At 42.2% G+C, this 16,545-nt stretch overlaps 1 protein-coding gene across 4 annotated transcripts in view; it reads right to left on the bottom strand.

The window, feature by feature from the left end:
* LOC140718555 (tyrosine-protein kinase STYK1) overlaps positions 1-16,545 on the bottom strand; it is an 88,283-nt gene that overhangs the window by 10,295 nt on the left and 61,443 nt on the right. For all 4 annotated transcript variants that reach the window (XM_073032515.1, XM_073032514.1, XM_073032516.1 and 1 more), the window contains exons 7-9: positions 15,020-15,237; positions 13,749-13,789; positions 13,166-13,262 (exon numbers count right to left, since the gene is read on the bottom strand). In XM_073032515.1, the coding sequence (XP_072888616.1) occupies positions 13,166-13,262; positions 13,749-13,789; positions 15,020-15,237 (356 nt within the window). The remainder of the gene's footprint in view (positions 1-13,165; positions 13,263-13,748; positions 13,790-15,019; positions 15,238-16,545) is intronic.

Here is a 16,545-nt window from a genome sequence, read left to right as displayed (position 1 = left end):
CCATCTGGTCCAGCTGACTTATCTGCTTTCAGACCTTTCTATTTCCCAAGAACCTTCTCTCTCGTATTGGCAACTTCAAACACTTCTGCCCCCTGACACTCTAGAACTTTTACCATACTGCTAATGTTTTCCAGTGAAGACTGATGCAAAACACTTATTCAGTTAATGTGCCATTTGCTTGTCCGCATTACTATTTCCCTCCTGTGACATTTACTGGGAGCATTGCAGGTGAAGGGCCAGAAGCATTGCTGAGGATCCCTATCACCCATCCCACAATCTCTTTCACCCACTATTGTCAAGGAGGTGGTAGAGGAACATCAATCCTGGGACTGTCAGACTGTGTAACAGCTTCTTCTCCAGGCTGAGAGACTGAAGAATACAAGGTCTCCTCACGAGTACACCGAGCTGTTCACTGCACACTATGTGCATTATATCCACTCCCTTTTGTAGGCTTTCCCGTTGTATTGAGATATTAATTATATCTCATTAATTTACCTGTGGTAACATTTTGCTTTTGTGCTGTGTGGTATATGCTCTGTAGGTGGTCTAGAGGAATGTTGTTTCATTTGTATACATGTACAGCCAGACGACAATAAACTTAAACCTGAAGCTTATCAACTCCTGCCCGAGGAGTGACTTGGATCTGCTACAATTTTCATACCCTCACAACAGTTCGATAGCAGATGCCAGTTCATTGGCTTTTCACTCGGCTCTGAAGATCTGGATAGTGAAGATGCATACATCAGCATGTTTTTCATTGACTACAGCTCAACGTTAATTGAAACTAATTCCCAAGCCTGAAGACTCCTAGTGCAACTGAATCCTTGATTTCTTCACTTGCAGACCAATTAGTATGCACTGGCAGCATCTCCTCCACAACCACCATCAGCACAGGTGCACCAGGTTTGTGTGCTTATCCCCCTGCTCTACTCACATTATACCATTCCTATGATTGTGAGGCAAAGTACAACTCCAATGCCATGTTTAAGTTTACTGACAACACCACTATTGTTGGCCAAATCAAAGATGATGATAAATTGACATATAAGAGGGAGATTGAAAATCTGGTTGAATGGTGCCACAACAACAAACTCTCACTCAAAGTCAGCACACCAAACAGCTGATTATTGACTACAGTAGGAAGAAAATGTAAATCCATGAGCCAGTCCTCATTAGGGGATTGAAGGTGGAGAGGGTCAGCATTTTAAATTCCTTGTCATTATCAATCAGAAGATCGGTGCTGAGACCAGACCATGTGCCATTATATAAAAGGCATGACATCACTTCACCTTTCTTCAAGATTTGCACAGATTCGGCATGTCATCTAAAACTTTGACAAACTTCTATAGATGCATAGTGGAGAGTATGTTGACTGGTTGCATCACTATACAGAAACAATGGGAAAGCCCTACAAAAGGGAGTGGATACAGCCCAGTCCATCACAAGCAAAGCCCTCTCCAGCACTGAGCACATCTATAAAGAGCACTGCCACAGGAAAGCAGCATCCATCAAACATTCCAACTATCAGGACATGCTGTCTTCTTGCTGCTGCCTTTGGGAAGGAAGCTGTAGGTCCCACACTACCACATTCAGGAGCAGTGATTACCCTACAACCATCGGCTCCTGAACCAGCACGAACAAGTTCACTCAAGTCTCAAATGGTTCCACTTACTTCCACGTACTCCTCAACTTATGTTCTCAGTACTATTTGTTCAGTTATTTTTTTTTTTGTATTTGCAGTTAGGCTTCTTTTGCATATTTTGTGGTTTGTCAGTCTTTGTGTGTGGTTTTTCATTGACTCTGTTTATTTCCCTGTTCTATTGTAAATGCCTGCAAAAATGAATCTCAAAATAGTATATGGTGATATAAGTATATTGATAATAAAGTTAATTTGTACTTTTAAAATAAAGCTAATCTTTCTTTCGAATGGGTTTTAGGGGAAACTAGTGGAAGAGGAGATTGCTCTGAGCACTAGAATAGACTCAGTGAGCTAAAATAGCCCTCTTCCATGACACAAGGCAATATGATCTGTTTTGGGTGTCAGCATCAACAGAGAGAATATATTTCCCACTTTTGATCAGACAAGATTGTCTTCATTTGCATTTTTGTACAGTTCTGTTGGCAACAAGTTACTCACAGTCATTGACAAGTTTTATCCCAAATACTCAGTTACTCCCACTCTGCAGCATCCACTGTAGGTGTGATGCTGGGGCAGGGAACTATCTGTGTCACCTTTATGCCTTTGTTGTAGCCAATGTCAAATGTACAAAGATCTGGTTTGAAGATTTTCAGGAAAAGGGTGGCCACAGCAATTAATAATGCCAGAATCCCAACTTAATGAGAACATTGACATGGCAGATCACTGTAGAACCTAACACGGCTGGTCTCATGAACACAAAATTCCTCAAAACGTATAATCCTAAAACAGCCGGAGTTTGGAAAAATGTCAAGACACATTATTAGATACAAGAGCGACACAAGACACAAAGACTTTTAAATTGTACCCACAATACAGAATGTGATTGATAGGACCAGTCAGATGTTAACAACTCGAGTCATTAGTAATTTAATGCAAGATGTGTTCACCAGTAATGCATTGCATTGATCAGCAGTCATAATCGATTTGTTATGTAATGCTAGAAGGATAGTATCCAGCAGCATTCTGGCAGAGCTGATTGAAGTCCTGCTCAAGAGTCTCGGCCTGAACCGTTGGCTATACCATTTTCCATAGATGCTGCCTGGCCTGCTGAGTTCCTCCAGCATTTTGTGTGTGTTCCTTGGATTTCCAGCATCTGTAGATCTTTAAACAACACACACAAAATGCTGGTGGAACACAGCAGGCCAGGCAGCATCTATAAGGAGAAGCGCTGTCGACATTTCGGGCCGAGACCTTTCGTCAGTACTAACTGAAAGGAAAGATAGTAAGAGATCTGAAAGTAGTGGGGGGAGGGGGAAATGCAATATGATAGGAGGAGACCGGAGGGGGAGGGATGAAGCCAAGAGCTGGAAAGATGATTGGCGAAAGTGATACAGAGCTGGAGAAGGGAAAGGATCATGGGACGGGAGGCCGCGGGAGAAAGAAAGAGGGGGGGCAGCACCAGAGGGAGATGGAGAACAGGCAAACAACTAAATATGTCAGGGATGGGGTAAGAAGGGGAGGAGGGGCATTAACGGAAGTTAGAGAAGTCAATGTTCATGCCATCAGGTTGGAGGCTACCCAGCCGTTATATAAGGTGTTATTCCTCCAACCTGAGTTTGGATTCATCTTGACAGTAGAGGAGGCCATGGATAGACATATCAGAGTGGGAATGGGACGTGGAATTAAAATGTGTGGCCACTGGGAGATCCTGCTTTCTCTGGTGGACCGAGCGTAGGTGTTCAGCGAAACAGTCTCCCAGTCTGCGTCGGGTCTCACCAATATATAAAAGGCCACACCGGGAGCACCGGACACAGTATACCACACCAACCAACTCACAGGTGAAGGGTCGCCTCACCTGGAAGGACTGTCTGGGGCCCTGAATGGTGGTGAGGAAGGAAGTGTAAGGGCAGGTGTAGCACTTGTTCTGCTTACAAGGATCAGTGCCAGGAGGGAGATTGGTGGGAAGGGATGGGGGGGACGAGTGGACAAGGGAGTCGCGTAGGGAGCGATTGGGCCCTGAATGGTGGTGAGGGGGAAGTGTAAGGTCAGGTGTAGCACCCATCTTCTGATGTTTGAGAGTTGATGGTGGAAGAAGGGAAGCCCCTTTGTTTAAAAAAGGAAGACATCTCCTTCATCCTGGAATGAAAAGCCTCATCCTGAGAGCAGATACGGCAGAGACGGAGGAATTGTGAGAAGGGGATAGCATTTTTGTAAGAGACAGGGTGGGAAGAGGAATAGGCCAGGTAGCTCAAAAACAAAGGGGCTTCTCTTCTTCTACCATCAACTCTGCTCTCAAACGCATCTCTCCCATTTCCCGCACATCTGCTCTCACCCCATCCACCCGCCACCTCACTCGGGATAGGGTTCCCCTTGTCCTCACCTACCACCCCACCAGCCTCCAGGTCCAACATATAATTCTCTGTAACTTCCGCCACCTCCAACAGGATCCCACTACCCAGCACATCTTTCCCTCCTCCCCCTTTCTGCTTTACGCAGGAATCGCTCCCTACGCGACTCCCTTGTCCACTCGTCCCCCCCATCCCTTCCCACCAATCTCCCTCCTGGCACTGATCCTTGTAAGCAGAACAAGTGCTACACCTGCCCTTACACTTCCTTCCTCACCACCATTCAGGGCCCCAGACAGTCCTTCCAGGTGAGGCGACACTTCAACTGTGAGTCGGCTGGTGTGGTATACTGCGTCCGGTGCTCCCGGTGTGGCCTTTTATACATTGGTGAGACCTGACGCAGACTGGGAGACTGTTTCGCTGAACACCTATGCTCGGTCCGCCAGAGAAAGCAGGATCTCCCAGTGGCCACACATTTTAATTCCACGTCCCATTCCCACTCTGATATGTCTATCCATGGCCTCCTCTACTGTCAAAATGAATCCAAACTCAGGTTGGAGGAACAACATCTTATATACCGGCTGGGTAGCCTCCAACCTGATGGCATGAACATTGACTTCTCTAACTTCTGTTAATGCCCCTCCTCCTCTTATTACCCCATCCCTGACATATTTAGTTGTTCGCCTGTTCTCCATCTCCCTCTGGTGCTTCCCCCCCCCCCAACTTTCTTTCTCCCGAGGCCTCCCGTCCCATGATCCTTTCTCTTCTCCAGCTCTGTAACACTTTCACCAATCACCTTTACAGCTCTTGGCTTCACCCCACCCCCTCTGGTCTTCTCCTATCATTTCACATTTCCCCCTCCCCCCACTACTTTCAAATCTCTTACTATCTTTCCTTTCAGTTAGTCCTGACAAAGGGTCTCAGCCCAAAACGTTGACAGTGCTTCTCCTTATAGATGCTGCCTGGCCTGCTGCGTTCCACCAGCATTTTGTGGGTGTTGTTTGAATTTCCAACATCTGCAGATTTCCTCATGTTTGATCTGTAGATTTTTTCTTGTTTGTGAATTCAGCCCTTGTCTGCTGGAATGCTTCTGTATAACAAATTTTCTCTGCATTACAAATATGTTGAAACTTACTTAACCTTTCCCTATAACTCAGATCCTCAAGTCCTGGCAATATTCTTGTAAATTTTCTTGGTACTCTTTTCATCTTATTGACATCTTTCCTGTAGGTGCAAGACCAGAACTGCACATGATATTCCAAATTAGGTCTCAAATTAAGTCTTATACAATTTCAACACACTAGCCCAATTGCTGTACTCAATAATTTGATTTATGAAGACCAATATGAAAAGCTTTCTATTCCTGGGCTCCAATAATAATCTGATTTAAATATTTATATTTTGCTGTTGCTGAGGAGCACTACAATTACCAAGTTTCTGAGTATATTAATATCCCTTGCAACTGTAGTATGCCGTCTTACAGCACAATGATTATCCTTTGTTAGCCACAAAGCACATTAGGCTATGAGATTGGCTTGAACAATCTCGTGAGCTCAACAATGTGACAGCTGTATATCCACTGACCTCATTAGCCATGAGCAGCTCCAGAGACTCTAATTAAGCATTTTCACTTATGGATTCGATAACTATGCCAAACTACTCCTGAACAAAGTCATCAGCCCCTACCATTCAGAATAGCCTATCTTTGGAAAAGAAGGCACAATGGACAAAACATACTGAATTCTACAAATATATTTTTGATTTTTAGTTGGAACAAAAGTGCCCGATCTTGTTCATTGCCAATTTTGTCATTGTTTATTCACTGTCATCCTAGTCAGCATAATCACTCCACAACACAAAGTTGGCAAGATTCCACCTGTCAAAAGATAACATACAAGGTCTTCTCAAATGATTTCAGCTTCAAATAACTTGAATGATCTGTCCTTTATGGGGGAAACATATAACAAATGGAGGCAGAAGCAGTATTTTCCTTCAGCATTTTTATAATTTTTTTCCCCATCAGCAAATAATAGGAGCTAAAGAACAACCATTTTCACTGAATGCAATCCAATTGTTGCAATCTTACAGATTGTTAGGTAATAGACTCCTAAAACATAAAGGATGTTGAAATATTTGGTAGCACAACTTTAAAAGAAAGGCACAAACTTGAAATTATTTATTAACTGCCTGAGACTTTATATGGTCTTATCGCTAAAGTTCAACATAATCTCTTGACTTTTGAACTCAATGCTTTGACTAATAAAAGTGAGAATTCCATAATTCTTTTTAACCATCCTATTGAGGGGCTATGAACTTGGACCCCAAGATCTCTCTGCTTAGCAACACTGTTAAGGATTTTGCCTTTAACAGTGTTATGATCTGCTTGCATTTGCCCTACCAAGATGCAACACCTCACATTTATCTGGGTTAAACTCCATCTGCCATTTCTCTGCCCATATCTGGAACTGATCCATACTGTGCTGTATTCTTTGCCAGTCTTCTACATTATCCGCAACTCCACCAATCTTGCTACCATCCGCAAACTTACTAACCCACCAGTCTACATTTTCATCCAGGTCGTTATGTGCACCATAAACAGCAGAGGTCTCAGCACAGATCCCTGCGGAACACCACTCATTACAGACCTTCAGCTCAAACAAGTCCCTTTGACCACTACCCTGTCTTCTATGCGCAAGCCAGTTCTGTACCTAAACAACCAATTCATCGCAGATCCCATGCATCTTGATCTTCAGGATTAGCCTGCCATGAAGGACTTTGTCAAAAACCATGCAGACAAGATCCACTACCCTACCTTCATCGATCTCCCTTTAGCCAAAGGGTAGTAAATCTATGGAATTCATTGCCACAGACGGTTGGGGAGGCCAAGTCATTGGGTATATTTAAAGTGAAGGTTGATAGGTTCTTGATTAGTCAAGGCATCAAAGATTACGGGAAGAAGGCAGGAGAATTGAGAGGGACTGTTCTGCCTCGAGGCACTGTTTGGTTTGAACGTAATTCCTGTTCGTGAGCTGTATTTCCTGTGTGGGTTAATTTGGATTTCAACTTGGAGCAAACATGTTAGAAAGACCTCCATCTCATCCATTCTTTATTTGCCCTTGAAAAAGCAACATCTGTGAGTCTTGAGCTTTTTTCTTTAATATTGGTAACATTCAGTAAATGTGCTTTGAAGGAAGCATTATATTTATTGTTCATTGCTATTAAGCTATTGTTCTGGCAGAAATTACTCTAGTCCATGGCACAGCTAGAGAATGTCGCATGCGTTATTACCTTGATCATGAGAATAATCGGTAATATTTGTATATTCTGGCCCGCAACAATTCTGTATTGAATCCAGTATGTGTTTTACTTAACTTTCTGCTGTTTAACTAAAAGTTTGCTCATTAAATACCCTGAAGAAAGCTTCCAGCTGGGGTGATCTTTGAGAAAATGTTTAACTCCCTGCCTGGCTTTGTACACAATGCACTGTGAGGGCAGTGGAGTGAAAAGATAACTCGGCTTCAACAGCATTAGCCTTGGACCAAAGATTAGTCTGAACATTGTATGCTACAATGTCAGCTTCAAACCCCAGCAACGTCAGTTGCCAAGTTCTGAAAGTCAGGTCAAAATGTGAGAGCCTTTGTAACATCAGACATTACCACGAGCAAGAATATAATCAAGGACAACATTTTCGAAGCAAGAATGGCTAAAGACTCTGCAGCAAGACAGTTTCAAGACAAGTCTATGAAACTATCCATTATTTTGCCAAAGACTTGATGAAATGATCATTTGACTTTTTGTTTCAGAATTAAGAATGACATCATGGATGTCAGGCAGGGAGTGCTCTGCCTCTAGAGGTGCCATTCATTTTGAAACTGTTTTTACATCATTTCCATCACAAATTAATTTGGATTGTGACTTGAGCAAACATGGTAGAAAGACATCCATCTCCATCCACTCTTTATTTCACCTTGAAACAGCAATATCAGTGAGCCTTAAGCTTTCATAATCTTGGTAAACATTTAGTAGATGTAATTTGAAGGAAGTGTTATGTTTATTATTCATCACTATTAAGCTCACTCTAGCTTGCGGCACGGCTACAGAATGTTATATGTGACTATTACCTTGACCGTGAGAATAATTGATAGTATATTCAGCCCTGAGACAATTCTGTATTAAATCTCATACATGTTTTACTTAACTTTCTGCATTTTCACAAAGTTTTCTCATTAAATACCCTGAAGTAAGCTTCCAGCTCAGGTGATTTTTGAGGAAGTGTTTAACTCCCTGCCTAGCTTCGTACACAATGTACTGTGAGGGCAGCGGAGCCATGCTGGAATGGCAGAGTAGACTCGATGGGCCAAATGGCCTAATTCCACTCCCATATCTTATTATCTAAATTAGTGTCAAACATTTGTGAAATCTCTTTCTGCTTTATTCAACGCAGAGTTTTATCTGTAGCTGGACGCAAGTCAAATTAAGCCTGTCTTTCCATATAAAAAGCAACATATTGCAAATGCTGGGAATCTGACACAAAATGTCCTTTGAAAATGATTTTACTCTGATAAAAGGTCATTGACCTGAATCTTGAACTCCATCCCCTTCCACAAATGGTGCTCGACTTGCTGAGTAAATCCAGCATTAGCCGCTGTTATACCTGAATTTTATTGGCCGGCTCCCTAAACGTCTCTCTTAGGTGTATTCTATAGATGTGAGGTGGAGAGTTTACTGACTGGCTACATCAAAGCCTGGTATGGAAACACCGATGTCTTTGAACAGAAAAGGTAATGGATTCGGCCAGTCCATCATGGGTAAAACCCTCCCCAACTACTGAGCAAACCTTTATGAAAAACTGTCAGAGGAAAGAAGCATCTATCATCAGAGATCCCCACCACCCAGGCCATGCTCTCTTCTAGCTGCTGCCATCAGGTAGAAGGCCTCAGGACTCGCACCACCAGGTTTAAGAACAGTTACTACCCCACAATCATCAGGCTCTTGAGCAAAGGGGATAACTAACTACACTCACTTGCCCGTCCATTGAGATGTCCCCACAACCAATGATCTCACTTTAAGGACTCTATCTGGTTATCTCATGTTCTCATTATTTATTGCTATTTATATATTTGCACTTGCACAGTTTGTTGTCTTCTGCACTCTGGTATTGATCCAGTTATTGTTACTATTCTAGAGACTTGTTAAGTATGCCTGCAGGAAAATGAATCTCAGAGTTGTATATGGTGACGTACATGTACTTTGATAATAAAAGTTACTTTGAACTTTGAAGCTCTGAAATTGTTGCAAGGTTACTGAGACATGCCTTGTGAATTTATTTTATTATTTAGAGATGTAGCACGGACTAGGCCCTTCTGACTAACCCAGCAACTCCTGACAACACTGATTTAACCCTAATCTAATCACAGGACAATTTATAATGAACAATAAAGATGTTATGTCTTTAGACTGTGGGAGGAATCCGGAGCACCCAGAGAAAACTCACACATTCTACAGGAGGATGTACAAAGTCTCCTTAGAGAGGACTTTGCTTTTTCTAAGTCAAATGCCAGTCTGTATTGCATAAAGCTGTTTGCATGCAGTGATATTAACATTGCCTATTGTTGCACTTCATCTTGAAAATGTTTTCATTTTTAAATAGGTTATGCCTTCCCCACTAAATCTGGGCATAAAATCCTGATATTTCTTTAGACACGTTCAGATTGCAATATCAGCAGCAGTTAGTATGTTAAGTTCTGCATACACTCTAGGGTAAGAACAGTGATACCCACACATTCTCCCTGCAAATACAGACAAGTATGAAGACAAAAATCTAGAGTCAGCAGAGTGGTGGTGGGCATTTCAAGCATTGGTCAATGAAATCAAAAGCTAAAAAATATTGGAATGTTGGAATACAAAATTAAAAATACTGTAAACACTCAACAGGTCAGACAGCATCTGCAGAGAGGAAAAATTGATCAAAGTTTTAAGTCAATGTTTCTCCTGCAGATGTTGTCTGGTTTGCTGCGTATTTCCATCATTTAGTGCTTTAAACAAGCATGCAATATTCTTACTGTTTGTGGAGTTTAACGATCCAGGCATGAAGCTGGTACTTTTCATCTCTATTTTCATCTGTATACCTCAAATGAGCAGTAAAAGGCAAGTTGAATACTACCTTTACAGAATGAGGAAGTTAGTGAAAGATGACTGGGCTAATGTGTGGATTGTAAGATCCTCCAGTTTCTGCATTGAAACCCAATGCAGTACCTGGAGAAGGAAATTCCTCTTTCTGCATTTCACTTACATGATCCCATTACCTTGTTCCACCATCAGACCCACAGAGAACTAAGCCTGATAAACACAGTGTAGCAGTGTATGAAAGGCCAGGGGGCTGGCTTCGGGCCTGGCCTCCCGTAGCCTGTGTGGAGATTGCACATTCCCCGTGACAGCATGTGTTTCCAACCCATTCCAAATGATGTGCCAGCTGTTCCCTTTACAGCAGGCTGAAGGGCCTCTTTCCAAGATATATGGCTGTATCACGAGTAGCAATTTAGAAAAGTCACAGTACGTGACAGTCATGAATCCTACGGCCAGGGTAACCGAATTGCTAGGGAGATGGAGACCAAAGGAAGCTGTTGGGGAAAGTGGATGGAGTTACCACTGCAGGGATTGTCAAGGTGGAAAGTCAAGGAAAAAAGAAAAGCTAAACTGTTGAAGCATATTATTTCAATTAAATTTCATTTTTATTGCATTTTTTCTTAAAGAGTTTGCAACTAAATTATTTGCAATCGCTGAAACCCAACACCAAAGAAAAACAAATGAAGACATTGTCAGTTGCAGCTTTTTTATGGCTGTCAATGGAGAATTCCTCTGAATTCCCAACTATATTAGCACCTAGAAGTCAAGAAGCATACTTTATAAATGCAGGCCTTGCATTGAAAGCAAGGACCTGTTTAGTCTTGGCTGAGATGTTTTCTTCTGTCAAGTGGTGTGCTGACATCCACAGTATCTTTTTGGGGGGGCAAGAGAGAGAGGGGGGAGAGAGAGGGGGGAGAGAGAGTGGGGAGAGAGGGGGAGGGAGAGAGGGGGGGGAGAGAGAGAGGGGGAGAGAGAGAGGGGGAGAGAGAGAGGGGGAGAGAGAGAGGGGGAGAGAGAGAGGGGGCAGAGAGAGAGGGGGAGAGAGAGAGGGGGCAGAGAGAGAGGGGGAGAGAGAGAGGGGGAGAGAGAGAGGGGGAGAGAGGGGGAGAGAGAGAGGGGGGGGCAGAGAGAGAGGGGGGCAGAGAGAGAGGGGGAGAGAGAGAGAGGGGAGAGAGTGGGGGAGAGAGGGGGGCAGAGAGAGGGGGGAGAGCGAGAGGGGAGAGAGAGAGGGGGAGAGAGAGGGGGCAGAGAGAGAGGGGGGAGAGAGGAGAGGGGGAGAGAGAGAGGGGGAGAGGGAGAGAAAAAAATCATGTGACATATGGCCATTCAAAGAAGGTGCCAGAGGACACTGGCTATTGATGGGTAATTTGCATTAGTGAGGTCAATGCCAAATAGAACTGGCTAAGTGGACAGAGAAATAGTTCCCAGTCCATCCACAGAGCAGCACAGCAGCCATCTCCCTTCAGACAGCAGAAAATGACAGCAGACAAGGTAAACAGAGTCACAAGGAAATAAAAGAATCTTTTTCCTGCAGTCACTGGGATAATGGTACACGGAGTCAGGTGGACTGTTCAGTACAGACATATTAAACTGTAGTAAGTGTCCCTCTACAACTGCCTGAGAAGGGGGGAATAGCTGTGGGGTATGACAACATCATTTTCAAGTCCTACCTCCCCTGAAATTGGCTAGTCCACTTCCATAAACCCCTCACTGGTCCACCATCCAGGCCTTCCTGAAGCCACTAGCACCTGAATGGATTAACCTGCAATATTAGGGAGATATCTGAGGAGGAAAAACCATTTTAAAAACTTAAAAAGTGATGAATTAAAAGAAAATAGAAACTATTTTAATTTTAAAACAGCAAGAACTTAATAATATTCTTCTGCAGGACTTTGTCTAACTGTGGCTTGGAGATGCTGAGTCAGAACAGAAGGATTGAGTAGAAAGCCAAAAGCACAAAATCTCTGAAAATTACTTCTTATTTGATTGAAAAGAAAGACTCACACAGAGAAGAAAAATAAAGACTTTCCACGTGATGACAGGTGTAGGATGACAGAATGGTACCCAGCACTTGTACTTTATTGCTGGGTTAATAGTCTGCATATACCCACCCATGTGGGACAACAAGGATCCCAGCTGTGCGAGGGTTTGCAATCTCCTTAGGATGTGCAGTTCTTCCTGCAATTCCCATCAGAGAACAAATCTAAATTATGCATGTCTTATTACACCACATGTATCATTTTGGACTGTAGCTAACATTTCATGCTTAATCTTCGAGTGTAGTTTTTGCAATGTACCACACTGTCACTATCAGGAGTTTTAATTAAATGGAGAGCAAATTAATTTCCGAGAGCCTGCTCAGTCAAGCTGTGTGATGAATTGAATAGTTCTTTCTGGCAGAGGTGTGATAAACTGAACAATCTTTCTTTGTTTTGCAAAGTCATTAGATTGTAGGGCTTAGGGAAACCAAAGTTCCTGCTCCAAATTCCATTAAGAGAGTCTGCAATACTACTGTGTTGGAGACCACCGCAACTGCTCACTCATGCACATCTGTCCCATTGAACCTGGAGAGACCCTTCACATCCTCTGCCTCCAAAACCTATTCAACCAGTTTGCCGGGAGACTGGGAGGCATTGTTTTATCTACTGGCCAAAACACGGCTGCCTCTGCTCTGCAGTCAGCAGGAAACTGGATAGAATTATTCAGTGGGCAGTCTATCACAGACCATGAGATGACCACCTAACTGCACAGCACCAAAGAGCAAAAGGGCATAATCGTAACATAAGATGTAACATGTTTCCAAATAAAGAAGCATTTTGTTTGTACAAAAGTATATCTGAAATTCACTCTTGTCCAAAGTGAAATACTGGGTTTCAAATGAAATAACTGAGTGAGATTAACAGTTATTTTAAATCTAAAGGCACTTGTGAGAAACTAATGTGTGAGAAAGGGCTCAAACACCCAAATAATCTATTTGCCACACAGATAACCTGAACACACATTATAAAAATGCTTCAAAGCTCACGAATCATTTGGTAAATGATAATGTACTTACAGAGCATTACTGCTGGTAGATGGCTTGGGCATTCTGTAATTTCTCTGCAGTTTTGTAAAAATTTCTAGAGGCTGAAGCTCAGGATATGGAGGAGAACCTGCAAGGGAAAATGATTAGATCATCAAGTACTTAAAATTTGGTGGATGGTCAATAGTGTGTGAACTATCTAACTCTCACAGCACTTTGAATCAACAATATATCACTTGAAACAAGCAGTGACAAAAGTGTATCATCAACACAACCTTACTGAAAAGGTTAAAGATAATAGGATTAAAATTAATGTAAAATTAACTACTCGTTCATTTGCCCATTGCTTTTCTCCAGTAGTAAGAAGCCAGCCTCAGACCAGCATTCTGACTCTGCAGGTATTTCATCTCAGAGAAGTAATGGAGGCAGGAACACCATTTGCAATTGATACGTTTCCAAATACTTTCAAAGGGATTTAGAGGAAGTCCTTTAAACTGTATACCGTTGTAACAAATGGTTAAGATCCATTGGTTAAAAACCACAAAAAAATACAAGCATTAAAGGAGAATAAGGAATTTATAATATATGAAGTTAATTAGGTTGTAGTGTAACGTACCCAGAGTAATTATTTCATAGACAAGAATCCCAAATGACCACCTGCAAATAGAAAAAAAATTAAGTATGATTGTTCACCATTCACATAGAAGCATGTTCACTTTCTTCAATTAACTAGTTAATACATGAAAGAACTAGAAACTTAAACTAGCCAATATAACATTCTGTGACATACTACTGGTACATCTTGAGCTGCGTTCCCTCCCTCATTGCACCTGCACATGAATCATTCTACCAATGGCAACATCCAAAAGGAACAATTCTGTAAGGATACACAACAATGACCAACTTGTATTCAGGATCTTTATTGTGCTGTTACGAATGTGCCGCAACTCTGAGGGGCCGAAGGGTACAAAGTCGCCCCCTCCTTTTTGAGAATCGCAAGATCGCTATTAATTCGGGTCTGGGACCCAGGAAATGAGAGAGAGACATGCAGAATCCACAAGGGTTTGGAATGTGTCCTGGCCTCAGCGAAACGGAGCCACTGATGACGGCCATTGTCTCTTGGAGACGGAATTGTGTATTGAGTACTGTACTATTCATTGAAAACCCTCAGGGGACAACCAGAGTGGGCTGGTTGAGGGATTGCATCATCCCAACCTGATTGACATCTGAGACCCCATGAGTAAGGATAAAAGAGGGTCTGGGGAACAACCCCTTTAGACGCACCAGGAGAAACGCTAGAAATCCCGTGACAGCGTTTTATAGCGAACGCCGGTGGGGTTTGTGTGCGTCCTCCCTTGCCAGGGTGGCGGGCTCATCACGGAAGAACAGCTTAGCTAAAGGAGAGGCCACAAGTGAACGGCCACACCAACGAGACTCCGACGGATCGAAATCATAAAAGGAATCGGCAAGTTTTTCTCCAAATCTCTCTCTCTCTCCAACCATTGCAAACCCAGCGGTCCCCAAAGGCTGCAGCCTGCATGAACTGAGTGAACTTTATATTTCCATCGGACAATACATTATCCCCTAGACAATGATGGTGCGTATTTCTTATTATTATTATACCCGCACTTTTAGATTTAGTATTGACGACGTATATTATCTGTATATTTGCATTGATATTATTTTTGTGTATTTTTACTAATAAATACTGTTAAAAATAGTATCATCAGACTTCAACGGACTTCTCTATCTTTGCTGGTAAGTGACCCAGTTACGGGGTTCGTAACAGTGCCCATTTCCCACTGTGCACCCATAACCCATCACAGGATATTCTGGACCCAATGAACCCTCTCTTCCAATCCAGCCGAGAAGCATTCTTCTACTCACGTGTCACTCTTTTCTGTGATTGGCAGCTTCATGATTCGCTCCGGTGCAAGCCATTTAATGGGAACCCGGGCTGCTTTGTGGGATGACAGAGTTCTAGTTTTGTAAACATCAAAGGCCAGGCTCAGGCCAGTTAGTTTAACAGTGAGATCACTGTGAATCAAAATGTTCCTGGCAGCAACATCCCCGTGGATTAGGTGGTGCTTTGTTGTCAGATATTCCTGTTCCAAAGGGATACACAGTCTGAATACAATTTTAGATGCAATTTTGAGGTCTTATTCAACTGGGTTTAAGTAAAAATGGAATTGTGATTCTGCTCAGGGACCTGATTAATATTTAATCTGTGGATTCCACCTCTGCCAATGGCCAGCTCATAGCCCAAATATTTCAATGAGATAATGGCAATCACATCATCAAAGATAATTAAAAAAAGCTTTGTCTCAGAAACTTTTATGCTAGCTAATTCTGAAACAAGCTTAAGCGCCACCAGTGATTTAAAAATTGTCTGTCATCAATCCTTGCACACCACTGAGTCACAATAGCTTAAACAGAACTCCTGCCCAAACAATAAATGTACAGATATTTTCAGAAGACAACATATAAAATTTACATTTTCTTTATATAAATGCAGCCTTTCAATGAGATAGCTTCTGACTCTTAAAACTTCGGCGAGTAGGAACCCAGTTTGTCAAACCTTTCCATGAAGGGTGATCCATCCAGATCAGGATCATCCAGTGAACTTTCTCCAAATAAATTAGAACTTCCCTAAAAAAATGGTTGGTGTGGGGGACAGAAACCTAATTGTAACATTCTATAGCTTGTACCTGGTACAGCAGCAGAACACTTCCCTGATTTTATATTTCAACTACCTTGGAAAAAAAAGAGGACAACATTCCATTGACTTCCAACTTTCAATGCATTCCTGTGATAGTTTTCTGTGAACTACTGACCATTGTCTGCTAATATTTGGAATCATAAAATTCATGAAAATCAAGAACTGTGTTGATAAAAATCACCCAAGTAATGGATTTGGCATACAATGATACAGAAGGTAATGAAAAACTCCACAACACAGTTCAGGAAGTCAGAAAGCACTGCATTTTGATGACAAAACAGATAATATAGTTCCATTCAGATGAAGGATTAGAGGGAGACATCACACAACAAGATATATAAATATTAAAAATGGGTAGAGATAATTATAGTAATCTCAAATGGTAACACTTTTATAATTTAAAACACTGCAACACATTAACAGCAAATACTCTGGATCAAGTTCACTGACATTGACATATAATGCTAAGTGTAAGAGATAAAAGTTAGCATGAGACTTTTTGCTGGAGCCAGGGGGCAGGTCATGCAACTTCAGTACAGACTGAAACAGCTTAAAGATCTTTCACCAGAACATTATGCAAGCTCTGGTTTACTCTGCTTCTGTTAATCTGGTGCTTGAGTACACCCTCAGTTTTCATCTTTCCATTCATAGTGAGAAAAGGAATATTTATTTTCCTTAGAAATACAGTGTGGAC

Source organism: Hemitrygon akajei, chromosome 29 (assembly GCF_048418815.1).
Source record: "Hemitrygon akajei chromosome 29, sHemAka1.3, whole genome shotgun sequence".
Taxonomy (NCBI): domain Eukaryota; kingdom Metazoa; phylum Chordata; class Chondrichthyes; order Myliobatiformes; family Dasyatidae; genus Hemitrygon; species Hemitrygon akajei.
Note: the sequence above shows the minus strand (reverse complement) of the source record. Positions and strands in the feature narration are given on the sequence as shown.